The sequence below is a fragment of the Lynx canadensis genome, chromosome A3 (assembly GCF_007474595.2).
Source record: "Lynx canadensis isolate LIC74 chromosome A3, mLynCan4.pri.v2, whole genome shotgun sequence".
NCBI lineage: Eukaryota > Metazoa > Chordata > Mammalia > Carnivora > Felidae > Lynx > Lynx canadensis.
The window spans coordinates 133,164,493-133,191,061 of record NC_044305.1 but is presented as its reverse complement, the minus strand read 5'-3'; the positions used below and the strand labels follow the sequence as shown (position 1 = coordinate 133,191,061).

Sequence of the window (26,569 nt, the reverse complement as noted above, 5' to 3'; positions counted from 1 at the left end):
GGTTACTCATTTCCCTCCTCAAATGGTATTCATATTGGAGAAAGAAAATCCATAAGATTGTGAAAACCAGCTGATAATTTTCCCAGAAGCACCACTGTGTGTAGCAGTGTCCATCCTCCAGATACCAGAGACAAGAATTAAAAAAAAAAAAAAAATCATTCTATTTGTGGTCTTAATGCTATTCTAGAAGGGTCATATTTATCGTTTTTCTGAGAGAGAGGATCAATAATGCAGTGTTCTGTTTCTGTTTTTGTTCTGTGCCTGTGCGTGCATTCGTGTGTATGTGTGCATGCCTGCGTGTGCATGTGCGTGCGTGTGCATGTGCGTGCGTGTGCAGTTCAGCCAGCCTCCTCCGCTAACGCCCTGTGGAAGACAAACTCTGTAAGTGTGGACGGTGTAAGCAGGCAGCGATCTTCGTCAGATCCGCCAGCTGTCCATCCACCGCTGCCCCCTCTTCGCGTGACATCTACCAGTACGTTTTTCCTTTTTCCTTTCTTGCCAGTGGGCTTTTCGATCCGGATGGCTGGGGGGTGCTTTCGGCGGCCGCGAGGGGACAGCTGCGATGCTGCACGCCCGCAAGCCGCTGCCGTTCCCAGCCCTGGCCCCTCCGGCCGCCCTCCCCAGCTGCAGGCTCCTGTCTGTCCCGCACCCCATGCTGGGGGGGGGTGCTCACACACTCTCCTCCTCTGTCTTCCCGAGCATTTCAGCAACATCTCCTCCTGTCACGCATGAGCCCAGGGCTTCATTTCCTTTGGCCACTTGGCGGTCCTCAATATTTGGGCACAGTCATTCGGATGTAATCTGGCATGTGTTTTTCTTCAATATCGACATGTAGGTGAAAGTCCCGGGACCTAGGGGAGGGGGCTGGAGAAGAGGAACATCTTTCCTAGAGCAGTGAGGCAAGCCCTGGATGCAGGCCCTGAGCCTGTCTCGTCCCTGCTCTGCTGGGCTGGCAGGGGGAGGGGTCCTGGCACCTCGGGGCCCACACAGAGAGCACGGACTTCCCCCAGGTTTTTCCCTGCAGTTTTTAAGCTAAGGCAGGAGAAACCGAGCCCCGGCTGCAGTAAAGTGCCATGTGCACGTGCACCGGTGGCACTGGAAGGCTCCTTGGGCGTCCCCGTCCTGTCCTGAGGACAGTTAACTGCCTCAGCGAGGACCCTGGATATTTGGGGACAGCACTAATGTTTGTCCGAGAGGGGAAAGCGGGGAGAGGAGCCAAGGGCTCGAGGCCCAACTGCCCGTCTCGCCAACTTTCTGACCTGAGGGGAAAGCACGTCACTTCTCTGATCCTCAGCCTCCCAAGTCTTTGCCCTGCCCTCCGCACAGACTGTGGAGTCTTCACAGAGTGAGCACTCTAGGGCGGTCTCACAGTGACCTGCTGGAAGCCTGGTGAAATGTGTAGGGCCCACAGGGGCGGCTGAGGCAGAAAGAGGATTGGCCCAGGAAGGCCCAGCCCCAGACTTGAGTCCAGGTCTCAGGGTGGACAGCACAAAACTGTGGCGGCATCCCCACAGGGACTTCCAACGGGGAAGGTACAGGCTCATAGAGGCATTTTAACCCTGACTTGAGGCTCGGAAGGACTCCCTGCCAATACCGCTTAATAAAAACCTGCAATGAAAAGAGGTTTTTGTTCTTATGAAATCACCATAGAAAAAAGGAAGCCCTTATCAGAGCAGCCTCGGGTGAGAAGGCTGGGGGCGTGAGGAAGTCTGACAGTCTGTGTGGCTCTCCTTTTCTTTCCACAGATCCCCTGGCTCCCGCGCCGCCCCCTCCGGTAGCAAAAACGCCCAGTGTGATCGAAGCCTTGGGCCAGCCGAGCAAGTCTGCCCAGCCTGGGATCCCGCTGAGCAAAGCCCCGCCCCCGCCCCTGCCACCCCAGCCGCCCAGCCGCCTCCCGCAGAAGAGGCCTGCTCCCGGGTAACCGCCTGTCTTCATGTGGCCCGCAGGGCCTGGCCAAACTGCCATCCTGGCTGCTTGCGTTCAAGGAGCTTCCAAGCGGCAGCGGCCCCAGTCCTTCATCTGAAATTTCCAGTGCTTCCACTCTAACGTTTGAGTACCGGTGTCACCTGACGAATTCATCAGGCTTAAGCGTCTTAAAAATAATATATCAACATTATTAAGCTAAAAATTTTCATACAAACGTATGTCTTCTATCCACATGACGAGTGTAGGTTTCGTGTAGCACAGGCACTGGATTTGGGGGAATGAAGGTCCTCGAGACGCTGGACCTGTAGCTTCAGTTTGTTGCTCGCAAGGTTATCTTACTCGTATGCATCCTCCGCAATGTGGGCATATATTTCCTACAGACGAGGATGTTCTCCTGCATAAGCACAATACAACCAGCACGATCAGAAAGCTAACATAGTGGGGCACCTGGTTGGCTCAGACAGTAGAGCGTGAGACTCTTGATCTCGGGGTTGTGAGTTCGAGCCCCATGTTGGGTGTAGAGATTACTTAAAAATAAAATCTTTAAAAAAGAGAGAAAGTGGGGCGCCTGGGTGGCGCAGTCGGTTAAGCGTCCGACTTCAGCCAGGTCACGATCTCGCGCTCCGCGAGTTCGAGCCCCGCGTCGGGCTCTGGGCTGATGGCTCGGAGCCTGGAGCCTGCTTCCGATTCTGTGTCTCCCTCTCTCTCTGCCCCTCCCCCGTTCATGCTCTGTCTCTCTCTGTCCCCCAAAAAATAAATAAAAACGTTGGGAAAAAAAAAAAAAAAGAGAGAAAGTTAACATAGACACATCAGTACCTTCCAGTTCTTAAAACCCATACAAGGTTTGCCACTTACCCAAAGGTTTGTCCTTTTCCACAAAGGGATCCAGTTCATGGTTTCCAGCTGGATCCTTATAGTGAAAGATGGTTTTCTTTTAGCGGCAGTGATACTTAGAAGCCAAGGTCCGAATACTGTGTGTGCTCATTGCTCTTGGGGTATCCTTGCTCCCAGGCAGGCCCTCTGAGTGGTCAGAACTGGGGACACACCCATGTACATACATAGGTGTATATCTGTGCATATCTGTATCTATAAACACATTTATCTCTATATTTCTATTTCTGTGTCAAAATCCATGAGTTCACACTATCTCCCTTTTCAGTTGCAGTAACAAACCACACCAAGACTTACTGACATGGGACACAACCATTGTATTCTGCTACCAGACTCTGTCAGGAATTTGGATCAGCATCGTGAAGTTAGCTTATCTGGTCTCCACAATATCTGAAGCCCTAGCTGGAAGACTCAAGGCCAGGGATGGTCCAACACAGAAAGTGACTCACAGGCTGAGGCTCGTGTCATCTCTCCAGCCCACGCATCTGGTGGTTGATGCTGGCTATCAGCTGGGGCCGTTGGCTAGAAAGCTTGCACGTATGTGGCCTCTGCATGTGGCGAGGGCTTCCTCGAATCGTGGCGACTGGGCCCGAGAACAAGTCCCAAGAGACAGGCCCAGCCCTGGAAAATGGCAGGTTGTCACTTCGGTCATGTATCACTGGTCAAACAGTGGCAGATCCCAGACTCAGGGTTGGCGTGGGAATGGTAGCACAGGGTGGTGTAGACTCCAGCTCTCAGGAGAGGGTTTGGGGGCAGTGTTCTCAAAGCACCACAGGGTCTATTCTCATCTCCTTTGCTGGGCTCCTTACTCCCTTTTCCAGTGATGAGAAATCTGGCTTCTACGTTGACGATCAATACCCCCATGAAGCCAGTCTCCCATCTCTGCCTCACCTCCTCCTCTCCCTGCTGAGATCTGGGGCCCCACATGGAGACCCTCTTCGCCCTGCTGGGGCTCTCACTGCCCCGCCAAGCACCCTCCTCCGTCCCACTCAGGCGCACCCCCTCAGGCCTCCTGTCCCTGCCGAGGCTCCGACTCCCCAGGATGGGCCTTTTTTCATCCCTGCCACCAGGTAGATGATGGAGCCTTTCAGGATATAGACTACCGCCTTCAGTTCTGAGAAATTTCATTGATTTTTTTTTTTTTTTTTTACTGTCTTAATTTCTGTTTTCTCTGTTCTTTTGTTTATTTATTTATTTATTTTTATTTATGTTTACTTTTGAGAGAGAGGGAGAGAACACAAGCAGGGGAGAGGCAGAGAAAGAGAGGGACAGAGGATCTGAAGCCGGCTCTGTACTGACAGCAGAGAGCCCGACGCAGGGCTCAGACTCACGAACCGTGAGACCATGACCTAAGCTGAAGTCGGACACTTAACTGACCAAACCACCCAGGTGCCCCTCTGTTCTTGCTTGTAATATAATTCGTGTTACTCAGATGTCAGACTCCGTTGGCTTTTCCTCTACATGTATCGTCTTTTCTTTTTCATTCGGGTAAGCTGATAGCTCTATCAGCCTGCCCCTGAATCTCCGTGGTTTAACAGCTGGAAGTTGACTTCTTACACAAAATTGAGCGCCTGTATTCTTGCTTGTGCAGCAGCCCCAAGGGGTGAGTCAGAGACCCAGACCCTTTCTACTTCTGAACCCTGTTCCTAGGGTTATTTCCTGAGGAAGAGACTGGAGAAGGGTGCCTTTGACCAGAGCCAGTCCCATGGCTCCACCTGGAGGGCGGGGCTGGAAGTGCAGCTCTGCTCCGTGGAGGGACCGCTCTCTGCCACCTGTCGCTTCCATTTCTGCATTGCTTACTTGCTTTTTAAGTCTGCCTTCTGGGAGATTTCCTTTATGTCATCTTCCAGGTCTTTCATTGAATTTTTTTGTTTCAGCTGTCATATAATTTTCAAGTTAATAGTATCCTTTTTGTTTCATGAAATCATTTTCTCTCGTCTCAGATTATTAATGATGGTTATAGGGATGGAGGGGGAGTTGTTTAGTTTAGCTTTTGCTTTTCTGCATACTTTGTTTCTTCCGTGTCCATTGTCTTTGTTTTCGTTTCTGTTATGTTAGAGACTTTTCCTCATAGATCTGGTGTTTTCTGCCCAAAAGTTGCCACTGCAGCTGAGGCATTAAAACCAACTGCAGGGCTCCCTGGGTGGCTCCGTCGGTTAAGCCTACAAGCCTTGATTTCATCTCAGGTCATGATCTCATGGTTTATGGGATCAAGTCCCACATCAGGCTCTGCGCTGACAGTTCGTTCAGAGCCTGCTTGGGATTCTCTCTCTCTCTCTCTCTCTCTCTCTCTCTCTCTCTCTCTTTATGCCCCTCCCCCACTCACGTGCATGCGTGCCCCCTCCCACGGGCTTATAAGCCTTGGGGCTCAGAGCACAGATGGGCGTCCTTCAGGGCTTCCTTACTGCGTGAGGGTTCTCCCTCCTCAGATGAGCTGGCATGGTTAGGATTCTTCCCTCCTGTGGCCACTTCCAGAATGTTTCCTCTTCAGTTCTCTTTGTCTTGTTGGTTTAAGCTTGTTCCCTTTCTTTCTTTCTTTTTCTTTTCTTTTCTTTTCTTTTCTTTTCTTTTCTTTTCTTTTCTTGTCTCTTTTTTCTGTTCTTTCTCAGAGAGGGAGAGAGAGACTCTTAAGCAGGCTCCATGCTCAGTTTGGAGCCCAACTCAGGGCTTGATCTCACAAACTGCGGTCACAACCTGAGCTGAGATCAAGAGTCAGACGCTTGACCGACTGAGCCACCCAAGCGCGCCTGGTTCAAGATTTTTCTTTCTTTTTTTAAAATTTTTTTTAAATGTTTTTATTTCTTTTTGAGACAGAGAGAGACAGAGCATGAGCAGGGGAGGAGCAGAGAGAGAGGGAGACACAGAATCCGAAACAGGTTTCAGGCTCTGAGCTGTCAGCACAGAGCCTGACGTGGGGCTCGAACTCACAGACTGTGAGATCATGACCTGAGCCGAAGTCGGACGCCCAACCGACTGAGCCTCCCAGGCGCCCCTCAAGTTTTTTCTAATTGTTTTCCTTGAGAGAAAGTGGAAGTAAATGTATTTCAGTCTTTTTTTTTTTTAAGTTTATTTATTTTGAGGGAGAAAGCACGAGCAGGGGAGGGGCAGAGAGAGAGGAGCGAGTGAGAATGTGGAGTCCAGTGCTCAAACTCAAACTCAGGAACTTCGAGATCAGAGCCGAAGTCAGATGCTTAACTGACTGAGCCACCCAGGCACCCCTCAGACCTACTTTTTTAACCAGAAGCCTCTCAGAACTTCTTTAATGCTGCCTTGTAAGATCTCTTTCTAAACTAGAATGTGAACATCCTTGCCTTCCTATTCCAGGCAGCACATATGCAGTCTCATGAGTTACCGAGTTACGCGGTGGGGAGTACACTCTCACGTCTACCCTCAGTGGCCACAGGCCGAGCTTCTCTGCATTAGGGTCTGTGCCCGCTTCTGTTCGCCCCCCTCTTGCCCTGTAGCTCCTGCCTACTTGCTCCTTCTGAGCTGTTCCTTGATTGAGACACCGAATCCCGTGTTGAACTTCTAGATGAGCACCAGTCGGCTGCCAGCCATCACCCGGCGGTTCTGAGAATGGGGTGTATTGGCCGCTAATGCAGGGTCCTGGGCACGGTCTTTCTGGGGGCTCTGAGGCCTCCCTGCTTCCTTGGTTCGCAGGAGAGTCTGGGCTGGGGTTGCTGGGTATGTTAGCGCAGCCTTACCTGGTTTTACCTGCTCCGTGGAATCCTTTTCTCTCATCTCGTGTGACCAGAAGCAGAGGTGGGGAGGGAGCAGAGCGGGTGATGCTGGGGTGTCTCCAAGACCCCTTTGGATGGAGGGAAGCCTGTCATCACTGCCCGGGGGACTTCTGTTTGAAAAGAATACACCGCTGTGGCCTCTTCGTAAGGAAGCACCCACCCCCCAGTCTTATCCTGGGTATAAATCTGGGTTTTTACCTTTGCTGTCTTTGAGCAGCGGTCGGCAAACTACTCCTGCACGCCTGATCAGCCCCGTGCCTGTTTTCGTATGGCCCACAAGCTAAGGTGGTTTTCTTTTTTTCCAAATGGTTGAAAACAACCAAAAGAAGTCTATTCATGATACATGAAGATTTTCTTTTTTTTAAGTTTGAGAGAAAGCTCAGGAAAGGGGCAGAGAGAGAACCCCAAGCAGGCTCTGCATTGTCAGCCCAGAGCCCGACGCGGGCTCGATCCCACAACCGTGAGATCGTGACCTGAGCCAAAATCGGGTTGGATGCTTAACTGACTGAGCCACTCAGGCACCCTGATACATGAAGATTCTATAAAATTCAGATTCCGGTGCCCATAAATAAAGCATTCGGCACATAGCCACGCTCCTTTGTGCATCATCCGTGGCTGCTCTCGTGCTGTGGTGGCAGCACTGGGCAGTCCTGATGGACTTTATAACCCACGGAGCCTCAACTGTCAGGCCCTTTAGCAAGAAGGTTTGCTGACTGGTGTCTTAGAGGCTCAGGCCTTTCCCGTAGGCATTTTGTAGTTGAGAGTGATGAAAGGCCAAGGGGGGCAGCATGATGATTTCTTTTTTTTTTTTTTTTTTTTTTTTTTTGAGAGAGAGAGTGAGTGCGAGTGGGAGAGAGGGGCAGAGGGAGATGGAGAGAAGCTCAAGCAGGCTCCACACTCAGCGCTGAACCCGACACGGGGCTCGATCCCACGACCCTGGGATCATGATCTGAGCGAAAATCAAAGCGTCAGACACTCAACCGACTGAGCCACCCAGGTGCCCCCAACATGGTGATTTCTGTCTTGACATTGACGGAAATCAAATGACGAGACGGGTCAAATGAGTGGGGCCTTCACACGTTAGACCTTTTCAGTTCCTTGAAAATAGGTGTAAAATCAGTGCCATGTTTCTTCACCTTCGTTCTGAGACGACACAGAAGGTTCCTTTATGAAGCGGCGTGGGGTGGGGACAGCTGACGTGCTATGGGGCCTCAGACGTCAATAAATCTACCTTCTCCTTCTTTTAGGGCTGACAAGTCGATCCCACTGAGCAACAAAGGCCAGCCGAGAGGACCTGGTAATGATTTCGTTTATGGGGTTCACTGCTGCGTGGTCCGTGGGGGCAAAGCGGGAGGCATTTCCAGCCGTGCTCAACCCTGTGTCGGGCCCAGCAGCCACCCTGCCTCTCACAGACAGGGCTGCCGTCTGCTGTGTCCTGTGTCTGGCCCCTTCTGATGGGGGCAGGGCAGGGAGGCCCCAGCAGAGATCTAGAAATCTGCAGAGGAGCTGGCGGCCTTTGTCCCGCTCTGTGACACTCACATGCGCTGCACGCTTTACAGAGACTGATGGAAGTCACATGGTTCTTGGGCCTTTAGGGGACTTTTCACTCTGTAGATGAGAAAATCTCAGGAAAGCTGCCTTTCAGACATGACGCTGTGGCATTTATATTGTTTGTAACTCGCTGGTCACCACTGAGGGCATATTGTGAAGTTGATTCATTTTGGCCCTCAAGCAGTGGATCTCTCTGGAACAGAAGCTCTGGGTCCTCTGTCCAACAGCGCGGTCCTCCAACCCCCAGCCCCCATGCCCAGGAAGTCACAGACCGTAAGTGGAAGGGCCCCTCCTTTCCTGCCTCTTTGCTCTGGCCAGCAGTGAGCGGGAGAGTCTCCGAGGAAACCAGTCTTGCCCTCTTCCCCAGGCGGGGCGGAGGGGAGGCTTCTTCCTGAATCTGGACGGGACACGACCCCCGATCCGCAGTCGCAGGGCTCGGCTCCCCCGGCACAGGCACCGGGCTGCCTCACCCCCAGTTCTCTGCACTCAGCTGGGGTTGCTTCCCTGTCCTGCGAGCCTGGTAGAAGGTCCCCCTGCCCCTGAGCCACACGGACCTTCCCGCCCTGACACCCGTGGGCTCCCGGGCCTGCTGGGTCAGGAGCCTGGGACCAATTAGAAACAAAGCAGCCCCACCCTCCGCCCCAGGAGCTGACGCCTCCCTGCCACACTAACCTCTGACCCTCCCGCTCCTCCATCCAGACCAAGTTAAAGCCCAAGCGGGTCAAAGCTCTCTATAACTGTGTGGCCGACAACCCAGACGAGCTGACGTTCTCCGAGGGGGATGTGATCATCGTGGATGGGGAGGAGGACCAAGAGTGGTGGGTGAGTCGGGGGTCTGGGCCCGGGGTGTGGCTGGGAGGGCGGAGGTGAGTCCCGGCCCACCTGGCACGAGAGGTCTGCTCGAAGGCGAGGCCCTCTGCCGGTGCATCCTCAGCCCTCAGGCCCATCTGCCGCCCACCAGTCTCTCCCGTGTACACCCACTTCTGAGCGGGCCCAGTTCCCCCCCCTCCCCCCGGGTGGGTTTTCCCACGTGAGGGTGGGCGGGCACTGGGGCTGCAGTTCCCAGAGTTCACTTGAGGGCCTGAAATGAGGCCGTGAGTTTAGAGCCCGGTACGATCCTCCCCCACACTGGGGGTCTGTGGGGGAGGCATGTAAGAAGCCGACGTGGGGCAGAGCCCCTGGGTGTCCGTCTGGGTCCTGAAAGGAGTGGTGACATCCAGGTGGGAGCAGGAACAGCAGGAGTGTGGCGGTTCGCCTGGCGACCCTGAGAGACCAGACCCCGCGCTCCACAGACTCAGGGACGCTGGGCAGCTTGCCCGTGTCGCAAAGCCTCTGTTCCTGAGCTGCTGCTGTGTGGCCGGCCTGCGCCCGCAGTGCGGGGACCTGAACTGACTCCCTCCCGACTGCCCCCAGCCCCCAGCGCTTTCACACTTGTGTCCAACCCGGCACGAGGGTGGGGCCCCAGCCGGACAGTAGGCTTAGCCCTCTGGAAAATACCTGTTCATTTCAGAACCTGTGGAAAATACAGAAAGGTATAAAGAAGGAAATGCTGCCCATACTCTCACCCAAGTCTCATCAGTTGTATTAGGGCGATTTTCTTTTAGACTTTTACTTATCTCCATAATTTACCTTGTTCTTACTTGGTGTAGAACTTCTATAATTCACCCAGAGTGAAAATAAGTGAATCTGTCACAGCCTTCGGTAAATGCTTGACTACATTTGAATAGAACCAACCACACGTTTGCCACTTTCTGGGACTTTGTAACTCACAAGCTTCTGACACTCAGTTTCTTCATTAAGCAAAACAAAACAAAACAAAACAAAACATAAAGGCAATTGGGGGCAGTAGTCAGCCGTCCTGCCTGCCCCCCAAGAACGCCAGGGCCCTGGGGACTGTGCTTCTGGGCCGACACCTGGCCCACCCGTAATAGTCTTGCTTACACAACCGGCATAACCCCGCAGTTGACCCTTGAACAGCGTGGGTGTGAACTGCGTGGGTCCACTTACGTGGGGAGTTTTTCTATGTAAATGCAGTATAGCAAGCACTTGAATGTATTCTTTACTCCTTATGATTTTCTTAACATTTTTTCTCTCTAGCTTTATTGTAAGAACACAGTATATATGACACCTGTCATATTGAAAATACGTGTTAACTTAACCATGTATGTTATCCGGAAGGCTTCTGGTCAACAGGTTTACTAATAGCAAAGATTTGGGGGAGTCAGAAGTCATAGGTGGATTTTCAGCTTGGAGAGGGGGATGGCTGTGGCACTTCTAACCACCCCCCACCCCATGTTAAGGGTCAACTATATTTGAAACATGAGTGAAAGAAAAGAGGAAAAACAGTTTAGATGTCTGACCCAAGTAATTCTTTCTCAGAAGAAATTCTTCTGAACAAATCTTCCCTTTTTTTTCTCCAAATGCTATATAATGTCCTTCGAAGGTTCCAACATTTAGAATTTTTATAACCGCCTGAACTTTTGTTCATTTCAGATCGGCCACATTGACGGAGATCCCAGTCGCAAAGGAGCGTTTCCTGTATCATTTGTGCACTTTATTGCTGACTGAATTGCTACTGAACAAAAAAACACTTCTTTTAATGCTCGTTATGTTCCTGTTTTGTTATTGGTACCAAAACTCTTGCCAGAATGACCCATTTCATGAAATGTATTGTACGGTAGCCCACTTTCTCTAACACCGCTCTTCTGTTTTACAAACTCAAAGGCAACTTTATGTGTATAAATGAATTGTTTTTATAATTTGTGGTTTTCATGAAATACTGCCATACTTTTATTAGGAAAAACTGAATTTCCTAAAAGGTGAACTGAGAAGTTATTTTAACTACATAATTGAGACCCTCAATCTACAGATTTAGCTGAACCTAAAAGTTTGAGGATTAGAAGTTCTTCAGCTTCCCTTGGCCTGCTTCTAGAGTCGGTCACTACAGTTGTCTTAGGTTGGTAAACTTGCTTTAGAAGTAGCCCAGTCCTGGACTGTCTAGAAAAAATGCTATCAGTTCACCTTTAAAGACTTTTTTTTTTTTTTTTCTTAAAGAAACCTTTAAAGAGTTCCTTTGAAATCCACCCAAGGCTTAGCTAAAGCAACTTGGAAATTTACACCTTAGCGTTGTACTTTCCAGCCCTCATCTGTGAGGTTGCAACTATCACTGTATTCTGCATGTGCGTGTAGCCTGTTGTGAACAATCCTGCTTAACCAAACTACCCGTGGTTTATTACGGCATATGGTCATAGCGCTTAATTCAGTTCCACGTTAGAGAAAACTGCATTTCCTGAATTTGGTTGAAAACTAAGGATGATGGATTGCAAAACAGTCCTTTAAACTAGTCTATATGCTTTAGGTGTCTTGGAACTTGCCTTCTTGACCCTCCTCCGTCACCCAGCTCGAGTACCGTGGCGCAGACCCCACTGTGTTCACACACACTTGCTGTTTCCTGTTGAGTGTACCACTGCCTTCCCTCTCCGGCTCCCCAAGAATGTTTACGCAATTTAGTGGCTTGTATTTATATACTATACCAACAGGAATGGTAGTTATACTGTCTTGAAATTGAATCTGTCCATTTGTAATCAAGAGCATATCCGAAATTTGTAGGTCCCGGGTAATACTCCTGAACAGACATCCCACTGTCACTGCTAAAATCCATCACGTCATTCTTACTGGGGGTGGGGGGATTAGGTTGTGTATGACAAACCAAAATTCATGAGTTTAACGAACTTGATTATCATACCTCTATTTAGTAATTGTGAGTATAAGATTCGTGATAGGAATATTGGACATTGTGGCACTCTCTGAAAATTACATAGGCCTATAATGCCCACTCGGATTTTGACCAGAAGTGAAGGGAAAAGCTTAGGTCTAGGCTTGGAAAGCGAGGCGGCGATGTTTTCATCGCACGGTTACGATGGTACATTTGATCGGAGCAGCCTGTCTTTGTTAGGCAAGACTCTTGTAAGTGCAGAGCTTTTTTTTTTTTTTTTTTAATTATTAATTGCATTCTACTTTTTATTGTTTTTATAAAGGAAAACAGAACAAACTGGAATGTTTTATGATGTGGTGTGGCAACTGCTTTTTGCCTTTCAAAGTTCCGGGTAAAAATGTTAGATCTGTAATTAAATTTGGTTGGGTTTTTGGTGTTTTTTTTTTTTTTTTTTTTTGGTTTTGTTTTGTTTTGTTTTGTTTTTAAAGCACTACATGTATTTTCACTAATTGTTCAGTTCTGTCGTTTGAACCCTTCATTTGGTTAATTCCCTCATAGATTTAAGAAAGTAAACAGGTATATTTTGCACAGTGCACTTCTTATGTATATTTTAACACAGTCCTTTTGCATTCGTGTCTTATAATCAACCTTTTGACTACTTGGTGCCAGCTTTATAAGGAATTAAAGTTGATTCTCACTGACATTCAGACACCAGTCCCAAACTAATCTATCAGGTTCACTGGTACAGAACTATCTAGGAAATATTTTTTCCACTCGGCAATTTGGTGGTGCTATTGTGCAGTCGTTAACATTACTCTTGCCAGAGGAGAAATTCTAGTACCTTCCCTGCTAACATCCTTTCCTAGTTCTTTGCTCTTTGCAAATCAAAAAACAACCTGAGAGAAAGGAAAACATTGTAGATATCTATTTATATTTGAAGTTGACGCTTCACGAACGTAGCTGCGGGACGCTGGCATGTCGTGTGCCGTTTTCCATCAGACACGACTTCGAGGGATGAGGCCCCACACGTGCACAGACTCCCAGCTCCCGTGTGGTCTGCTGAGGGGCGGATGGTGTGGCATGCAGCTCGGAACGCTACCTGAGACAATGATACTCCGTTCATTCGCTTGATTGCTCTGATCTGGTTGCAGCGCAACTGTATATATTGTATAACCTAAATCAATTCTTATTTTCGTTGTCCTTAATGCAGTGATTTATAATTAGAGCATGTTCAGTAAGTTGGCTCTTCCCGCGAACTAGTCATTTGACTGGAAAAAAATAAAACACCTGTAAATGGACATAGTGTTATTTTTAATGTTTTTAATCCTTTAAGCATTGCATATTAAAATGGTCCTTTAGAAAAACCCACCAGCCTCCTGTACATGAGATTCTTTCTGTGCTGTTTAACACGCGCGGTGATCTCTTGCCTGGGAACGCCGAGGTCGATGCTCTGGTTTCCGAGCACGTCCTCCTGACGGTGCACCTTCACGGTCTTACTTTTTGTGTCGTGAGCTGGCAGAGCTGCGTCGCTGTTCCAGACCAGGTGACCGGCGCTCCCAGCCGGCGAGGGGCCCACGTGCCGCCCCGGGGGGACGGTACGTGACCTCCGTGGAAAGCGCTCCGTGCTCGCCACTCACTGAGGGCACTTCTGTGACGCTTAGGTGTTAAGCTCATTTGTGTTTAAAAGCGAGAGGGGAGGTTTCTTTTTTAGTCGCAGAAAGCGGACAACCTCGTTGAGAGTTAACTCACCGTAATAAGACACATTTTAATAGAAAAGCAAATGATCAGTATGTTACACACCGCATTTCTTCGCTTTCACCACTTCCTACTCCCATAATAGCTCAACCCTGCAGACTGAAAACCACCGAACTCCCACACGAAGTCAGCTTCCACTTGATTGCAGAATTCAGGATTTCTCAGATGTTAATACGGAGTCAAAAGCGGTGGATAAAACTTTGCAGATGGCTTGTGCTTGCTCCTATATTAAGTGAAAAAGATAGAGTAAGAGACTCTGTCCATCTCCTCCTGAATTTAATTTGAGCAGCAGAGATACAAATCGGACCCTCTTAACACCTCTCCTAAACCTGCACGTGTCATGTGCCCCCTTCTTGCGTGCCTTTAGAGAAGCATGCGTGGTAACTTGAACCTGGCCTTTGGGAGGGACCTTGACGAGTCCGGAAGACAACAGGGACAGAACAGGAGGGGCTTCTGCTCAGGAGGGCGCACCGCTTTGCCCACCGGCCTTGTGACAGCCCCGACCTCGAGATCCCCGCCGGACCACTGCCCGCCCGCGGCAGGTCTGGCCAGCTGGCTGACCTGGGGCCAGTCACCCACACTACGCCAGGTGTCAGGCACGGTGGGTGGCATCTCTTCGGCCTCTGAGAAGACCGTAAGCACGCTGTGGTTTCACCGTCTCGTCTGATGAATGAGAGACTAAGCAAGCCAACTTGAACCTCACCAGGCTGTGGCACTGATAAACCCAGAGGCTGTATTCCTCATTGCTGGCATCTGTGGTCTTCAGAGCCAGCAAGCTTCTTCCTGCCCCCAGACCATCATCGTAACACACCATCCGGATGATTAAATACAGAGCGTGCCGATGCAGGACATCCTACGGAAGTCAGGAGAAGGCAAGACGGTGACTGTGTTACGGATGTTTTACGTACTTAGTTTTCCGTGCAGAATCGTGATGCTTTACACAGACAGCATGGCTATGAATCTGGCAGAAAACAGTTATATAGGCTTTTCACCCAAACGGACATTCCAGAATGTTCAGTTAATGGGGCAGTTTGCCTTCAGGGTTATCCCTTCCTACTTAAAATTCCAGAAAGACAGGAATAAGATCTGAGTTCATGAGCCTCTTCTCTATGCCAGGCTTCCAAGCTGACATCTGCCCTGAGCTGGCATGAGATCCTAAGTTAAAAACGCATTAGGGGCCAGCAGTGCGGGGTGCTGGTGGGGCCCTACCATACAGGAGGAGCAAAAGGGGGTCTCCGTTACCTCTCAGAAATCAGTCATTTTTTTAAGACCAGCTGCCAGGAACATTTACCAACCAACAATTCCGCAAACAGCAGACAAAACTACAAGTGGCCCCTTCCCAGCCTGCCTCCCAGATTCTCTAAGAAATATTACTTACATACTGATCTGATGTTGACACTTTTATACCATACTTGGAAACTCCCATAATAAATTCTTCCTCCAGAGGAACGAAAGGCAACTTTCCATCTTGCTTTAAAGTAAAAATAAATTACATGGTCTGCATTAACAATTATGTCACATTCCTTAAATCTCATTAGTCAAGTTTAGCTTCTGGCCATCACAAACCCAAACCCTTTTAAGAATGCGGGGTACACAAGGGGCGCCTGGGTGGCTCAGTCGGTTGAGCGTCCGACTTCAGCTCAGGTCATGATCTCACGGTTAGTGAGTTCCCGCCCCGCGTCGGGCTCTGTGCTGACAGCTCGGCGCCTGGAGCCTGCTTTGGATTCTGTGTCTCCCTCTCTCTCTCTGCCCCTTCCCCACTCGGGTTCTGTCTCTGTCTCTCAAAACAAAATAAACATTTAAAAAAAAAAAAAAAAAAAAAAAGAATGCAGGGTACACAGTAGCCTGGCAAGAATCGTTCTCCAAAGAGGCAGAAGAAAAACTTTCACCAGGATTTTGTTCTGTTTTCACAGTTCACAGAGCTGAGCAAAATTCACATCCATTTGTCTTGACGTTAATAATTTCAGTTATAAACTGAAAACATTTCTCACAGGTCCCAGGGACGCTTAAACATTTACATCAGAAAAATAAAGCTATTGGGGCACCTGGGTGGCTCAGTAGATTAAGCGTCTGACTTCAGCTCAGGTCATGATCTCATGGTTTGTGAGTTCAAGCCCTCATCAGGCTCTTTGCTGTCAGCACGGAGCCTGCTTCAGATCCTCTGTCCCCCTCTCTCTGCCGCTCCCCCGCTTGCATGCACACGCTCTCTCTCTCAAAAGTAAACACTAAAAAAAAAAAGTATTTAGATCCTAAATCTATGTTTTTAAGTTTATTTTGAGAGAGCGTGCGTGTGTGTGAGAGTGGGGGAGAGGGGGAGAAAAATCCAAAGCAGGCTCCACACTGTCAGCGCAGAGCCCAATGTGGGGCTCGAACTCATGAACTGCAAGGTCATGACCCAACCTGAAATCAAGAGTCGGATGCCCAACCAACTGAGCCATTCAGGTGCCCCTAAAGGTATTTAGATCTTAAAATACTCCAAGCTTATGCTGATGTCAGCACATGAAACCACCAGGAAACAGCTGCAGGAAGCACATTTCAAAGCCACTTGACACCCTTCCCAGCTGTTAGGTAGGTCTGGGTCCCCCCCGCCACGTCCCAGGGCTTCGAGCTTGATGAGCAGATGACACCTGATGGTTTCCCTAGCAGATTATCCAGTTCTATCCTAAGTCAGAATACTGCCTAACTTGTCTTGTGCACAACTAACAAGATAGCGTTGGCATTCAGTAGATGTTCCGTGCCGTAAACGTTTGTGTGGAAACATTTGCCTACGCTAAGGAAATTCTGATAAAGAAGCTACGTCTGGGGCGCCTGGGTGGCACAGTCGGTTAAGCGTCCGACTTCAGCTCAGGTCACGATCTCGCGGTCCGTGAGTTCGAGCCCCGCGTCAGGCTCTGGGCTGATGGCTCGGAGCCTGGAGCCTGTTTCCGATTCTGTGTCTCCCTCTCTCTCTGCCCCTCCCCAGTTCATGCTCTGTCTCTCTCTGTCTCAAAAATAAATAAACATTTAAAAAAAAAAAAAAAAAGAAGCTACGTCTGCATGCCTCCATTCCTGGCTCCTCGCATGGTTCTAGTAACCTCCTGCCAGGGACCTCTCACCGTGGGCTTCCAGCATTTCAAGAATCAAAAGACGGGATAATAGCAATGCTATTGTCACTGATGGAATTTTGACAAGCCCGGGGTGATCTGAGAAACTTAGCAGTCCTTATCAGAATGAAAATAATCCGAGTCCACTTCTGGGGGGAACATTAGCCATCCTTCAGTACGATACTCGGACTGGTTGTTGCTTGCACACTTTTGCAATGACCGTATCCCAAACTGAACGCTGGGGTACTAACTGTATCAGTCCAGACTACCAAGAGGTCTCTGTTAGATGGCAAATTAGATTGGCTTATTCCCCTCAGACAGAAGAGACTTCCTGTGCTTTCCTGAGGACGTGACTTTGTATCTAATGATCCCATTCTCCAGGATTTACCAGACCAAACATCCCTAGAGTAACCAGCACTCTCTGAACTGACAGAGGAATCTTCCACTGTGGTTATATCCCTTTGTTAAACACAAAGACCTGTGGCTCCGTTTTGTGGAAATTCAGGAAGCAATTTCAGTCTTTTGGTTCGTCCACTTCCACACTGGCAAGGGCACAGGTCTTACAGTATTTTATGCACTAACTGTACATCTTTGATTTGTCTTAATTTTTATTCTTAATTTTCCTTCATAATTATTTTGTCTAAATCTTCTTGACTAGGGTATGTTTTGTTTTGTTTTTTAATTTGAGAGAGAGTGTGCAAGCAGGAGAGAGGGGCAGAGGGAGAGAGAGAACCTTAAACAGTCTCCACATTTAGCATGAAGCCCAACATGGGGCTCGATCCTGCAACTCTGGGATCATGACCCGAACCGAAATCAAGAGTTGGATATTCAACCAACTGAGCTACCCAGGCACCCCACTGACTGGGATGTTTTTGAAACCCACTTCACCTCAATTCTTGTTGCAAACAGGGTATTCACTGATAGGTCAACACCACTATGAGTTAGATTATTCAAAGAGCTGTAACTAGTTCAACGGAAATACAGTAAGGTTTGCCAGACTGTTTGAAAAGACAAACTTATGGTGTGTAACCAGTCACGGCACTCAGCTCCTCATTTAAATGAGGAGCTCAGTCAGCCCCAAGAACATAAAGAGTGCTGTTTTTTTGAAGGAAAGAACTGTCCCTGTTCCCTTGAGACTCCGTCCTACATACCTTGTACCACCTATAACCACAGTGCTCAGTAAACATTGTAACAGTAATAAAAGCATGGAACATTTTCTCCAAAGCCTTGAATTTATTCTCTAGAATGTTCTAATATTTTTTTTTTTTTTTTTTTTTTTTTTCCTGGGCAACATCTATATAATTTATCAGGTCTAGGGGCCCTTCAAGACTTTTCCCTTCAGAGAATTTCAGTTTCTCAATGGCACCAACATATTTTATTCGAAATTCTGCACAGGTATCTGAAGTGTTATTGCTTTGTCCTGAAGGTGAAAGAAAAATTGTTAATGGTAAGACTTCAAAAGAAATATCTGCGTTACAGGGTATCTTCAACCCCTTTGCAAATAAAAAACAGACTGTCATCAGAACTTCACCATTAATGAAAATAAAAAACTTTTAATGCAAAATTATTTGAAGTAATAGGAAAGAACTTGGAATTTCACTAACCGTTTCCTCAGTGACTCATAATACACTAAACATAAAAATCTCAACAGGAATAAACCAAAACACAGGAGAAAAATAAATTGTCAACTAGATAATGATTGGGTACCTTCGTGACACGTTAAAATATTTAGAGTTTCTTTGGTTTGGTCTTCCTCTTTACCATATTAACTATTAATTTGCTTTCCCCATTCAGCAAATCTGGTCTACAGCTACCGGTCAAAAAAAAAAAAAGAAAAGAAAGAAAAACCGCAATTTTTTTTTTCACGTAGATGGAATAATGCCGGACAGGAAGTCCCTTAACATTAACAGATGTTATGTTACACGACAGATGGCATCAGGCTGCAGAACCGTGTGGGCTGGAAGATCTGGCCAGTCCCAAAATTACCACAAAGCACTACGTAATCTTCCACGTTAAAGGAATACTACGTGGTTACTTTTAGGTTATGTTTATGTAGAAAAAGATGCCCCCGTTTTTAATGTTTTTAAGACATCTGGAAGTAAAAATAATAGACCTTACGCTACCATAAGCTCTTTTACATCATATGGTTCCTGCCTTCATCCCACCCCTCTGCCATCCCTGCTTTCATAGACCGATTAGTCTCTGATCCTGAAGGGAAAAGTAGAAAGAGTGTAGACAAAATATATATATATTTTTATATTTCCAGTTAGACTCTAGCCGTTTATTGGCCTGGATGAGAAGGTACCTTTTGATTTCTCAGGAGCTACTAATTTCAGGTGGCTGCATAAATGTTTTGGAGAGTGACAGATGCTACCCTTCCAACAGCAAGGTGCTTCTCCCACGGCCCTCAAGCAAGGTCATTCCAATAGAACTCATGCTTTGCCACCCCATGTCCTGAAAAGCTGTTTTGAAACCCCTAAATTGTTACCGTGCTATTTTTCACACGTGTTTGCTCTAGAAGCCATGACGAGCAGATCGCCCACGTGTGCCAGCACCACCAAGGCAGTGGCTTTCGCCAGCCATTTCAACCCACGTCCCACCAGATCTTGGGCCATTTCCAAACTCTTGTCCAAAATGGCAGAGGAGAAAAAAAACAAACAAAAAAAGCCCAGCGCACAAGGATTTGTTGTGCTACCCCGGTAACACTCTGTGAACACCGGTTAAAAGCCTTAAGAAGTGGCCCAACTCTTCTCCGTACCTGAGCTTTTGGTAGAATCTGTATCGAGGCTGGCCACAGTGCTGGATCGTGAGAGCCCGCCAAGGCTGGAGTCTACAGACTGAGAAATAACAAACAAAAATGGAAACAGAATTAGAAGCACTGTCTTCTCTCAAATCCTCTAACAAACACTCAAATTACTTCTTTTTTTTTTTTTAATTTTTTTTTTAACGTTTATTCATTTTTGAGACAGAGAGAGACAGAGCATGAGCAGGGGAGGGGCAGAGAGAGAGGGAGACACAGAATCTGAAACAGGCTCCAGGCTCTGAGCTGTCAGCACAGAGCCCGACGCGGGGCTCGAACTCACGGACCGCGAGATCATGACCTGAGCCGAAGTCGGATGCCCAACCGACTGAGCCACCCAGGCGCCCCTCGAATTACTTCTTATAGTTGAATCAACACATACAAAAGCAGGTCGACTATTCAGGCAGGTCGAATGTGACAGATTGTTCTAAAGACAAATTCTATAGCAAACTTCAAAAAACAGGTAGTCCCAACTGCTCCTACCATAACAGCATCAGACAAACACGGTGTGGACATTCCCAGTATAAACCACAGCCGTTACACCCGCCTCCTTGTAAGACACCTGGTAGTTAGGTCGTTGTGTGAAAATCTACACCTTGCTTTCACTTAGTTTCCACTGACCCCAAAAAGAACCCGGTGCAGAAAGCAGGCAGGGGGCATGATCCTGTATCATAAATGAGCAAAGATACCCAGCGGGGTGAAGTGATTCACCCAAGGTTACATCTAGAAAATACCCCAGACTTCCAGTCGAGGCCTAATCCCCGTTCCCGCGCCTCTGCAATTACTCTGACGAGGACGTGGCTCACGCGGTCACGCGCAGGCCGACCGGCAACCAGAGCACAATTCTCAATGTGAATTGCAGAGAAAACTCAATGAAACGGTTAAGCAAAACACAAAGCATCATCCATGTTAGCGTGGTCTGTTCTATAGAATCGTACCCTGGGTAGGCTTCATTTCGTTAGAAATGGCATTCCGTGAAAATTCCTGATTCAAAAAATTAGCCACTGTTTTTCACCTCAAATCAAAGTGAGATTTTAAAAGTACAACGTACTCATATTTTTTCCGTGTTCGAGAAGTGAAATCGAGGAGAATACAAAACTGTTTCAGGCCTTATATATGTTTTTTCCCTTTTCCCGTCGTGGCACCTCTTAGGGCAAAACGTACAATGAGAGCAGAGCTCTAGGCACAGAGACGTTCACCGTAACGTTCCGTGTGGGACTGAAAACTGGAAACAGCGTACACACTCAGGGTGGGGGGAAGGCAGCTGGAACTGAGATGTTGTTACAACTGCCACAGGGTGGGCGGTCACCATCATCTTGGGGCTCAGGCCCTCACTCCACGGCAGGTGGCCCCTTCCGCACCTCTCCGGGCCCCACCGGCCACCTCAAAGAACCCGTGGCCCGGAACCAACATCTCAGGCCATTAGCAGGTTCCCTCTGGAGTCCGCAAAATCCGAGCTCCGGTCTTGCTCTGCCCGAGCAGGTCAAGGCCCCTTTATCCGCTCTCTCATCAAGAGAACGACACTGGGCCGGACCAGATGCCCAGGCTGGGGGCCCCACACAAGGGCTGCAGAGGTAACAGTGGGAAGCTTCTCGATCAGCCTCAGTTCAAAACCCTTCAGGGAAAGGGTCGATTTTTCCCACTCTCGGGCAGGATTCCGAACGACGTCAAATTCCTGTGCCTCTGGCTAGAAGCCCACCGGCTCAGTGAGACTCCCGAGTGGCCGTCACGGGGTCTTCCGCCACCGAGGTGTGGCCGCACGGGCTAGCGCAGGGCTCACCTCCCCGGGGGCGGGCACCTGCCCACGTTGTGCAGCGGGTTCCTCTCCCACCCCACCGCGTGCCAGCACTGAGCACACTCGTCTCTTTCGAACCGAGAGCTCGGGAGGGGGTGGAAAGGGTAGCGGTGAAACCGAGAAATACAGGCCGGTCCCGGGACGGGGACTCAGGCCTCTGAGGCCCCTTTACAAACCACATTCTCACTTTCTCCAGAGCCCTAAACGTGACATTTGCCTCACCATCCACCTAGCTCAGCGGTAAGTGAATAGAACTACAGTTATGTACACACAACCACCGATCCCAGAATTCAAGAGCTCCGGCCCCCCGACTGCCTGCAATTTCTATCATGTAAAATGCTGCAAAATCAGTGTTTCACTGAGACCGTTCACCCGTCCTCTGTCCCAGCTGGGTTCGGGCATGGAAGAATCTCGGCAGATCTCCACAACAGAACGGAGTTAAATCGAGCACGGGATGATGCGTCTCTGGCACCAACAATGGATGTGAAGACGCGCCTAGTCCGAAAAACACCGGCAACTGTGCCGCGGTTGGTACCTTCGTGCGGTGCCAGTGAGGACAGACAAGATTCTCCCCGCTTTAGGATTCTGTTCCTACGTCCGCTCCCCCTACCTTGCTCTTAGTACTGATTTCACTGCTCTGGGAACTGCTGCTACTGTGCCGTTTTTTGCCTTTCCGAAACATTTTTCACCGTCGCTCGATGCAGAGGAGCTCCCCCTGGAAGGACAAACGGTAGTTAGTCACGGCAGGAAAAATAACCTCCTGTCACTTTATGCATCGCAGGAATAAAGATCGCCAATTCCTTCTGGGTCCTCTCACCGGAAACGAATATTCTCCTTCGACCACGGAAGTCGGAGGCTGCTGTTTCGTTCTTTTTTTCTTTTTAAATTTGAAAAATCTGATGCAATGAACCAGAAGGACAGAAACCTTCCTGGCCTATCCAGCGGCGTGAGAAGCATCGTTCTCAGGGGTCACACACACACACACACACACACACACACACACACACCTCATCTACTCCTCAAAACACTCAAGTGCCTCACCGCTCTTTAATCAGTTCAAGACCTTAGTAAAACATGTGACGTATTAGCTGACCAACCAAGGCACTGAGATTCAGCTGCTGTCTCAGGGTCACATCCTGTGAATGGTCGGGCTTAGAACGGAAGCCCAGAAATGCGCACTTTTCTCCAGGTCTGGAGCGAATTTTAAGAAAAAACTGACATAAAAACATTCCAAGGTGCCAGCTCTCCCCTCCGCACTCTCGTGAGGCCAAGGAAGGAGGCGGCCTTGAGTCTTCCAGAGTCAGTCTTGGATATATCTTTTTCTTAGGTAATAATTAACGCCTTGGAAGCAAAATTTATACTTGCCTGTTTCACAGGAGCACATCTATTATAGTTGAAAAATTGCTAAGTAACCTGCATGGCAATGCTTCATAGTTCACATGCTTCCAAATGCATCATGTCACTGTTCTCACGGCAACCTGGTGACACATTCATTTGCTCCAGATGTTGTTTTAAGGGTTTCCCTCATCTGTGCCGCATATTATGCTGGGGGCTTATAGAAGGTAGGTTATAATCTGCATTTTATAGATGAGGGAACTGTGACCCATCTTTCAGGAGGATTTATGAGTAAGATAACCTAACCAATTTTTATTAAGGACTGGATCCTACCAAGGGAACAAGGGAATCTGCTTACGGTAGAACGAATACTATATTATTGTCTTCAAAGCTCCCACAGACGGCCGTGTGCACAGAGAGCTTCCTGTCATTCCGACATGATCAGTTCTTTTCAGAAAAACAAGGTACCTGATGAAGGAACAAGAATGAATAAATCGTGGGGTGGTCACTGAATGTCCCTGCTCCCATGAGAAGTTTCTCCCACTCTATCTGGAGACCTCATCATTCTCAGGCCACTCACCAGTGTCTGTCCTTAGGCCACTTGCCCAAGACTGAGTTCCAAGCCCAAGCTTTTTCACTAGCCCCATCATCCAACTTATATCTACAATTTTGATTCATCTGTGGAGTAGCAAGAAAATCTGATTCGTTCATTCATTCCTGGGTACCCAGTGAGCGCCTTTTAGATGCTGGGGCAGTGAATAAGTCAGGTAAAGGCCCTGACCTCAGGAGGCCCATTCTCAGAAAGATGAGACAGACCAACAAGAAAACCGAATACACACACATTGTTAGGAAAGAACTGTTATGAGGGAAATGAAGGCAAGCTCAGGAGACGCAGCTGATGGAAGGAAGGGTGAGCACATTAGAAAAAGATGCTCCGAGGAAGTGAGCAATAAGGAGACGTGAAGAAGGAAAGGAGGGTGGCCGCACAGGTGCGGAGGCAAAGCAGTCCAGCAGAGAGCAGGGCAAGTGCAAAGGTCCTGAGGGCACATGTCTGCTGCCAGGAACAGCGAGAGGCCACCTTGGCTTTCACGGGAGCAGGAGGGAGAGGGACAGATGAACAGAAAGGTGCAAGGGGGCTTTGCAAACCACAACAAAAGTCTGGGGGTTGGGTTTAACAGCAAGACTCCAGAGGCTGTTAAAAGGCAGTCAAGGGATAGGATCAGACTTCTGTTTTAGAAAGATGACTGGCTGTGGGTAGAGAACCAGCCGCAGAAGGTGTAAGTAAAAGGAGGGAGCCTAGCAGGCTACTGAAGACCATTTGCTGCCACCGATCACCTTGCATTCATGGGATGCTTTTCAGTAAGAACAAGATGGCAAGAGAGCCTTATTCCAAAGTCTGCACAAACTGGGTTACCCTAGCAGCATAAAGCACCATGTTAGCAGTCTCTGTAAGTCAAAATATTGCACAGCACATTTAAGGACATTATATCTTAAGTGTGTGTGTGTGTGTGTGTGTGTATGTTTCAATACACAACAATTTTAAATATGACTTTAAAATAAAATTTTATGCCATCCCTAGTGAAATCCTGAAGCATCCCTTCAAGTCCCTGGAATACTGGAATGCTTTGGAAATCGGCACACTGGCACAATCACGCCTTTGCTGCTCCTTAAGACTTTCTTTCCGCCACCAATTGAGAAGCTGAGGGAGGGAAAGGCACTTATTAAAGTCTTTGATATCTGCTGCTATTTTGATGCATGTTCTGGAGCAAATTATTCTTGTCTCTAAATTATTCACGCACACAAATGAGGCCAAAGATACAGATTGTCACTTGGATGTTCCAAACTTACCAAATGCAAAAAATGGCTGAAGCAAACGCTTCACCTTCCCTTCCGTATCTGCTCTGCTCCTCTCCTTTCCCTTTCAGTAAGTTATTATTATTTCTGGTGGAAACCAGGAAGTCATCAACTCCGCAATGTCCTCCAAGCCCCACCTCCAATAAAATACTAAGATCTGCTGAACAAACCTCCTGAACCGTTGGCTCATCCACACCTCTAACAGGTGCATGCCATCACTAGCCCGCTGCTGGGTATAATCACTTTCATCACCTGATGAAAGCAGTGCGTCCCCAACCCACAGCAAGACACAGATGCACAGAGTTTGGCATGCGACTTAAGGAAGGAATTCATGTCCCAACGGGACTCCTTGTCACTTTAAACCTACTACCAACCTCCAGCTAAAAAGATTTCTTTAGGGGCGCCTGGGTGGCGCAGTCGGTTAAGCGTCCGACTTCAGCCAGGTCACGATCTCGCGGTCCGTGAGTTCGAGCCCCGCGTCAGGCTCTGGGCTGATGGCTCGGAGCCTGGAGCCTGTTTCCGATTCTGTGTCTCCCTCTCTCTCTGCCCCTCCCCTGTTCATGCTCTGTCTCTCTCTGTCCCAAAAATAAATAAACGTTGAAAAAAAAATTAAAAAAAAAAAAAGATTTCTTTAAAACTCAAATCTGATGCCAATAATGTGCTTAAAATCTCTCACTGGCTCTCCAAAGTTAGAGTGGAGTCAAAGCTCTTGGCCAGGACATGCAAGGTCCTCCGTGACGGGGGCTCCTATCGACCTCTCCAGTCTCGTCTTCCACGACCAGCTTCACAGGTTCATCTCGAAGGAATGCAAAGAGCAGGCACACGGCTCCCTGTTTCCATGCTTTGCTCCTGCCATTCTGTCTGCCTCAGACGCCCTTCCACCTTTTTATTCAGTCAGCTAACTTTACTCACCTTTCAAGACTCTGTTCAGGCTTCTTCTTTACTAGAAAGCCTCCTTTGGACCTCCAGGTTGGGCTAAGGGACCGGCACTGCACAGCTTGAGCATATACACCCTGGTCATAGCACCAGCCGGCTACTGCCCACTTGGAACTATCTTACTCTATTTAACTTGGAACTCTCTCAACTGTGAGCTCCTCAAAGATGGGGGCTAGGTATTTCATCTGTGTACCCAACGTCTGGCACAGACTGGCAAAGGACACGTTTAATGAACTGAAGAACCTTCTCCCAGATACCAATTTCCTGTCCTGAACACCTACCGCGTGCCGCCCAGTGCTGGGCGCTATACAAACCTGTAACCCTCGCTACTGACCAGCAAGGCTGCAGTATCACAGCCCCTTTTCAAAAGAAGAAGCCAAAACTCTAAGCGTCTTGCCCCAGGTCGCTAGGCTAATAATGGGTGGGGCCAAGTCTGGAACCTAAGACAGAGCCGACCGCCGAAGCTCTTTCCAGACCCCACCCTGCTTCCCACGTAGTCCGCACTGTTGTGTTGCGCCTGCCACGTGCAGGTGCGCAGGATGAAAGCAAACAGGACAGACACCACGCCGGCCCTTCGCGGTGGGGGAAGGGGGCTGGAGCCGTGGAGAAACCAAGAGGAGCCGGCACAAAAAGACAGCGCTCCTCACGGCCCCACAAAGCGGAGTCCGACTCCGGAAGCAGCCCCGCGGAGGCTCCCACTCCTGTCTCCGTGTCCGACGGGACCGATCCACACACGACACCTGCCGTCACAAGCGCTGCAGTCCCACCCCAAACAGGAACCTGGCACCTGAGGCACCGCATCCTCCCGCAGGCCCGGGCCTGCTCCTCCACTCCCGCCGCCCGCTCCGCGCCACCTGGGGACTCGGGTCCCCGGCCCCGGGAAGGCGGGTCCCGGGGGAGACCGCAGCCCCCGCGGCCCCACCCATCCGCCCTACCGCGGGCCTCCCCGCCGGCACCGCCTTCGGGACCCGCGTTCCCGGCCAGGCTCAGTCCGGGACCGGCCAGGGCCCGGCTCTCACCTCACAGCCTCTGGCCCGCCCCTGGGGCCGCCTGCGGTCGGGGTCAGACGCCCACAGCCCAGGCAGCGGACACTGGGGCAGCCACTCCAGTTCGAATTCCAGTGCCAGCTTTTCCGGCGCCCCAGGCCCCGCCCGCCGGGCCCCGCCCCCGAGACGTCGCGCAGGCGCA

The 26,569-nt window shown here is 49.1% G+C and overlaps 2 protein-coding genes across 14 annotated transcripts in view; one reads left to right on the top strand and one right to left on the bottom strand.

The window, feature by feature from the left end:
* Nucleotides 1–13,121, top strand: part of ASAP2 (ArfGAP with SH3 domain, ankyrin repeat and PH domain 2) — a 173,264-nt gene extending 160,143 nt beyond the window's left edge. For 2 of the 7 annotated variants that reach the window (XM_030311670.1, XM_030311668.1), the window contains 6 exons: nt 338–472; nt 1,746–1,917; nt 7,805–7,854; nt 8,293–8,381; nt 8,808–8,930; nt 10,602–13,121. In XM_030311670.1, coding sequence (XP_030167530.1) covers nt 338–472; nt 1,746–1,917; nt 7,805–7,854; nt 8,293–8,381; nt 8,808–8,930; nt 10,602–10,676 — 644 coding nt within the window. In that variant the 3' untranslated portion in view covers nt 10,677–13,121. Of the gene's footprint in view, nt 1–337; nt 473–1,745; nt 1,918–7,804; nt 7,855–8,289; nt 8,382–8,807; nt 8,931–10,601 lie in introns of all 7 variants that reach the window. The other 5 variants (XM_030311669.1, XM_030311667.1, XM_030311672.1 and 2 more) reach the window with 3 other exon arrangements.
* ITGB1BP1 (integrin subunit beta 1 binding protein 1) lies at nt 12,895–26,522 on the bottom strand. Of its 7 annotated transcripts, XR_003967957.1 has the most exons (9): nt 23,172–24,837; nt 22,950–23,059; nt 21,867–21,971; nt 19,420–19,498; nt 17,945–18,081; nt 14,957–15,049; nt 14,282–14,431; nt 13,193–13,801; nt 12,895–13,091 (listed from the first exon to the last, which is right to left on the bottom strand). XR_003967957.1 is itself a non-coding variant. In XM_030311682.2 (8 exons), the coding sequence occupies exons 3-8, from the start codon at nt 21,936–21,938 to the stop codon at nt 13,730–13,732; spliced, it is 603 nt and encodes a 200-aa protein (XP_030167542.1). In that variant the 5' UTR covers nt 21,939–21,971; nt 22,950–23,059; nt 26,401–26,522; the 3' UTR covers nt 13,132–13,729. The 7 variants fall into 7 exon arrangements, 6 of the variants coding, with proteins under 6 accessions (XP_030167546.1, XP_030167547.1, XP_030167542.1 ...); XM_030311682.2 differs by lacking the exons at nt 12,895–13,091; nt 23,172–24,837 and adding an exon at nt 26,401–26,522 and having other exon boundaries at nt 13,132–13,801; XM_030311683.1 differs by lacking the exons at nt 12,895–13,091; nt 23,172–24,837 and adding an exon at nt 26,169–26,258 and having other exon boundaries at nt 13,132–13,801.
* Nucleotides 26,523–26,569: the final 47 nt, after the last annotated feature.

What these genes read in the sequence shown, in the direction of transcription:
- ITGB1BP1 (XM_030311682.2), bottom strand. Translation starts at nt 21,938, where the DNA reads ATGTTTCGGAAAGGCAAAAAACGGCACAGTAGCAGCAGTTCCCAGAGC. An exon ending in ATTATATAGATGTTGCCCAG is followed by an intron (nt 15,050 to 17,944) that starts GAAAAAAAAAAA and finishes TTTACTTTAAAG; the next exon opens with CAAGATGGAAAGTTGCCTTT. An exon ending in TTTATCAGTGCCACAGCCTG is followed by an intron (nt 13,802 to 14,281) that starts GTGAGGTTCAAG and finishes CACTTAATATAG; the next exon opens with GAGCAAGCACAAGCCATCTG.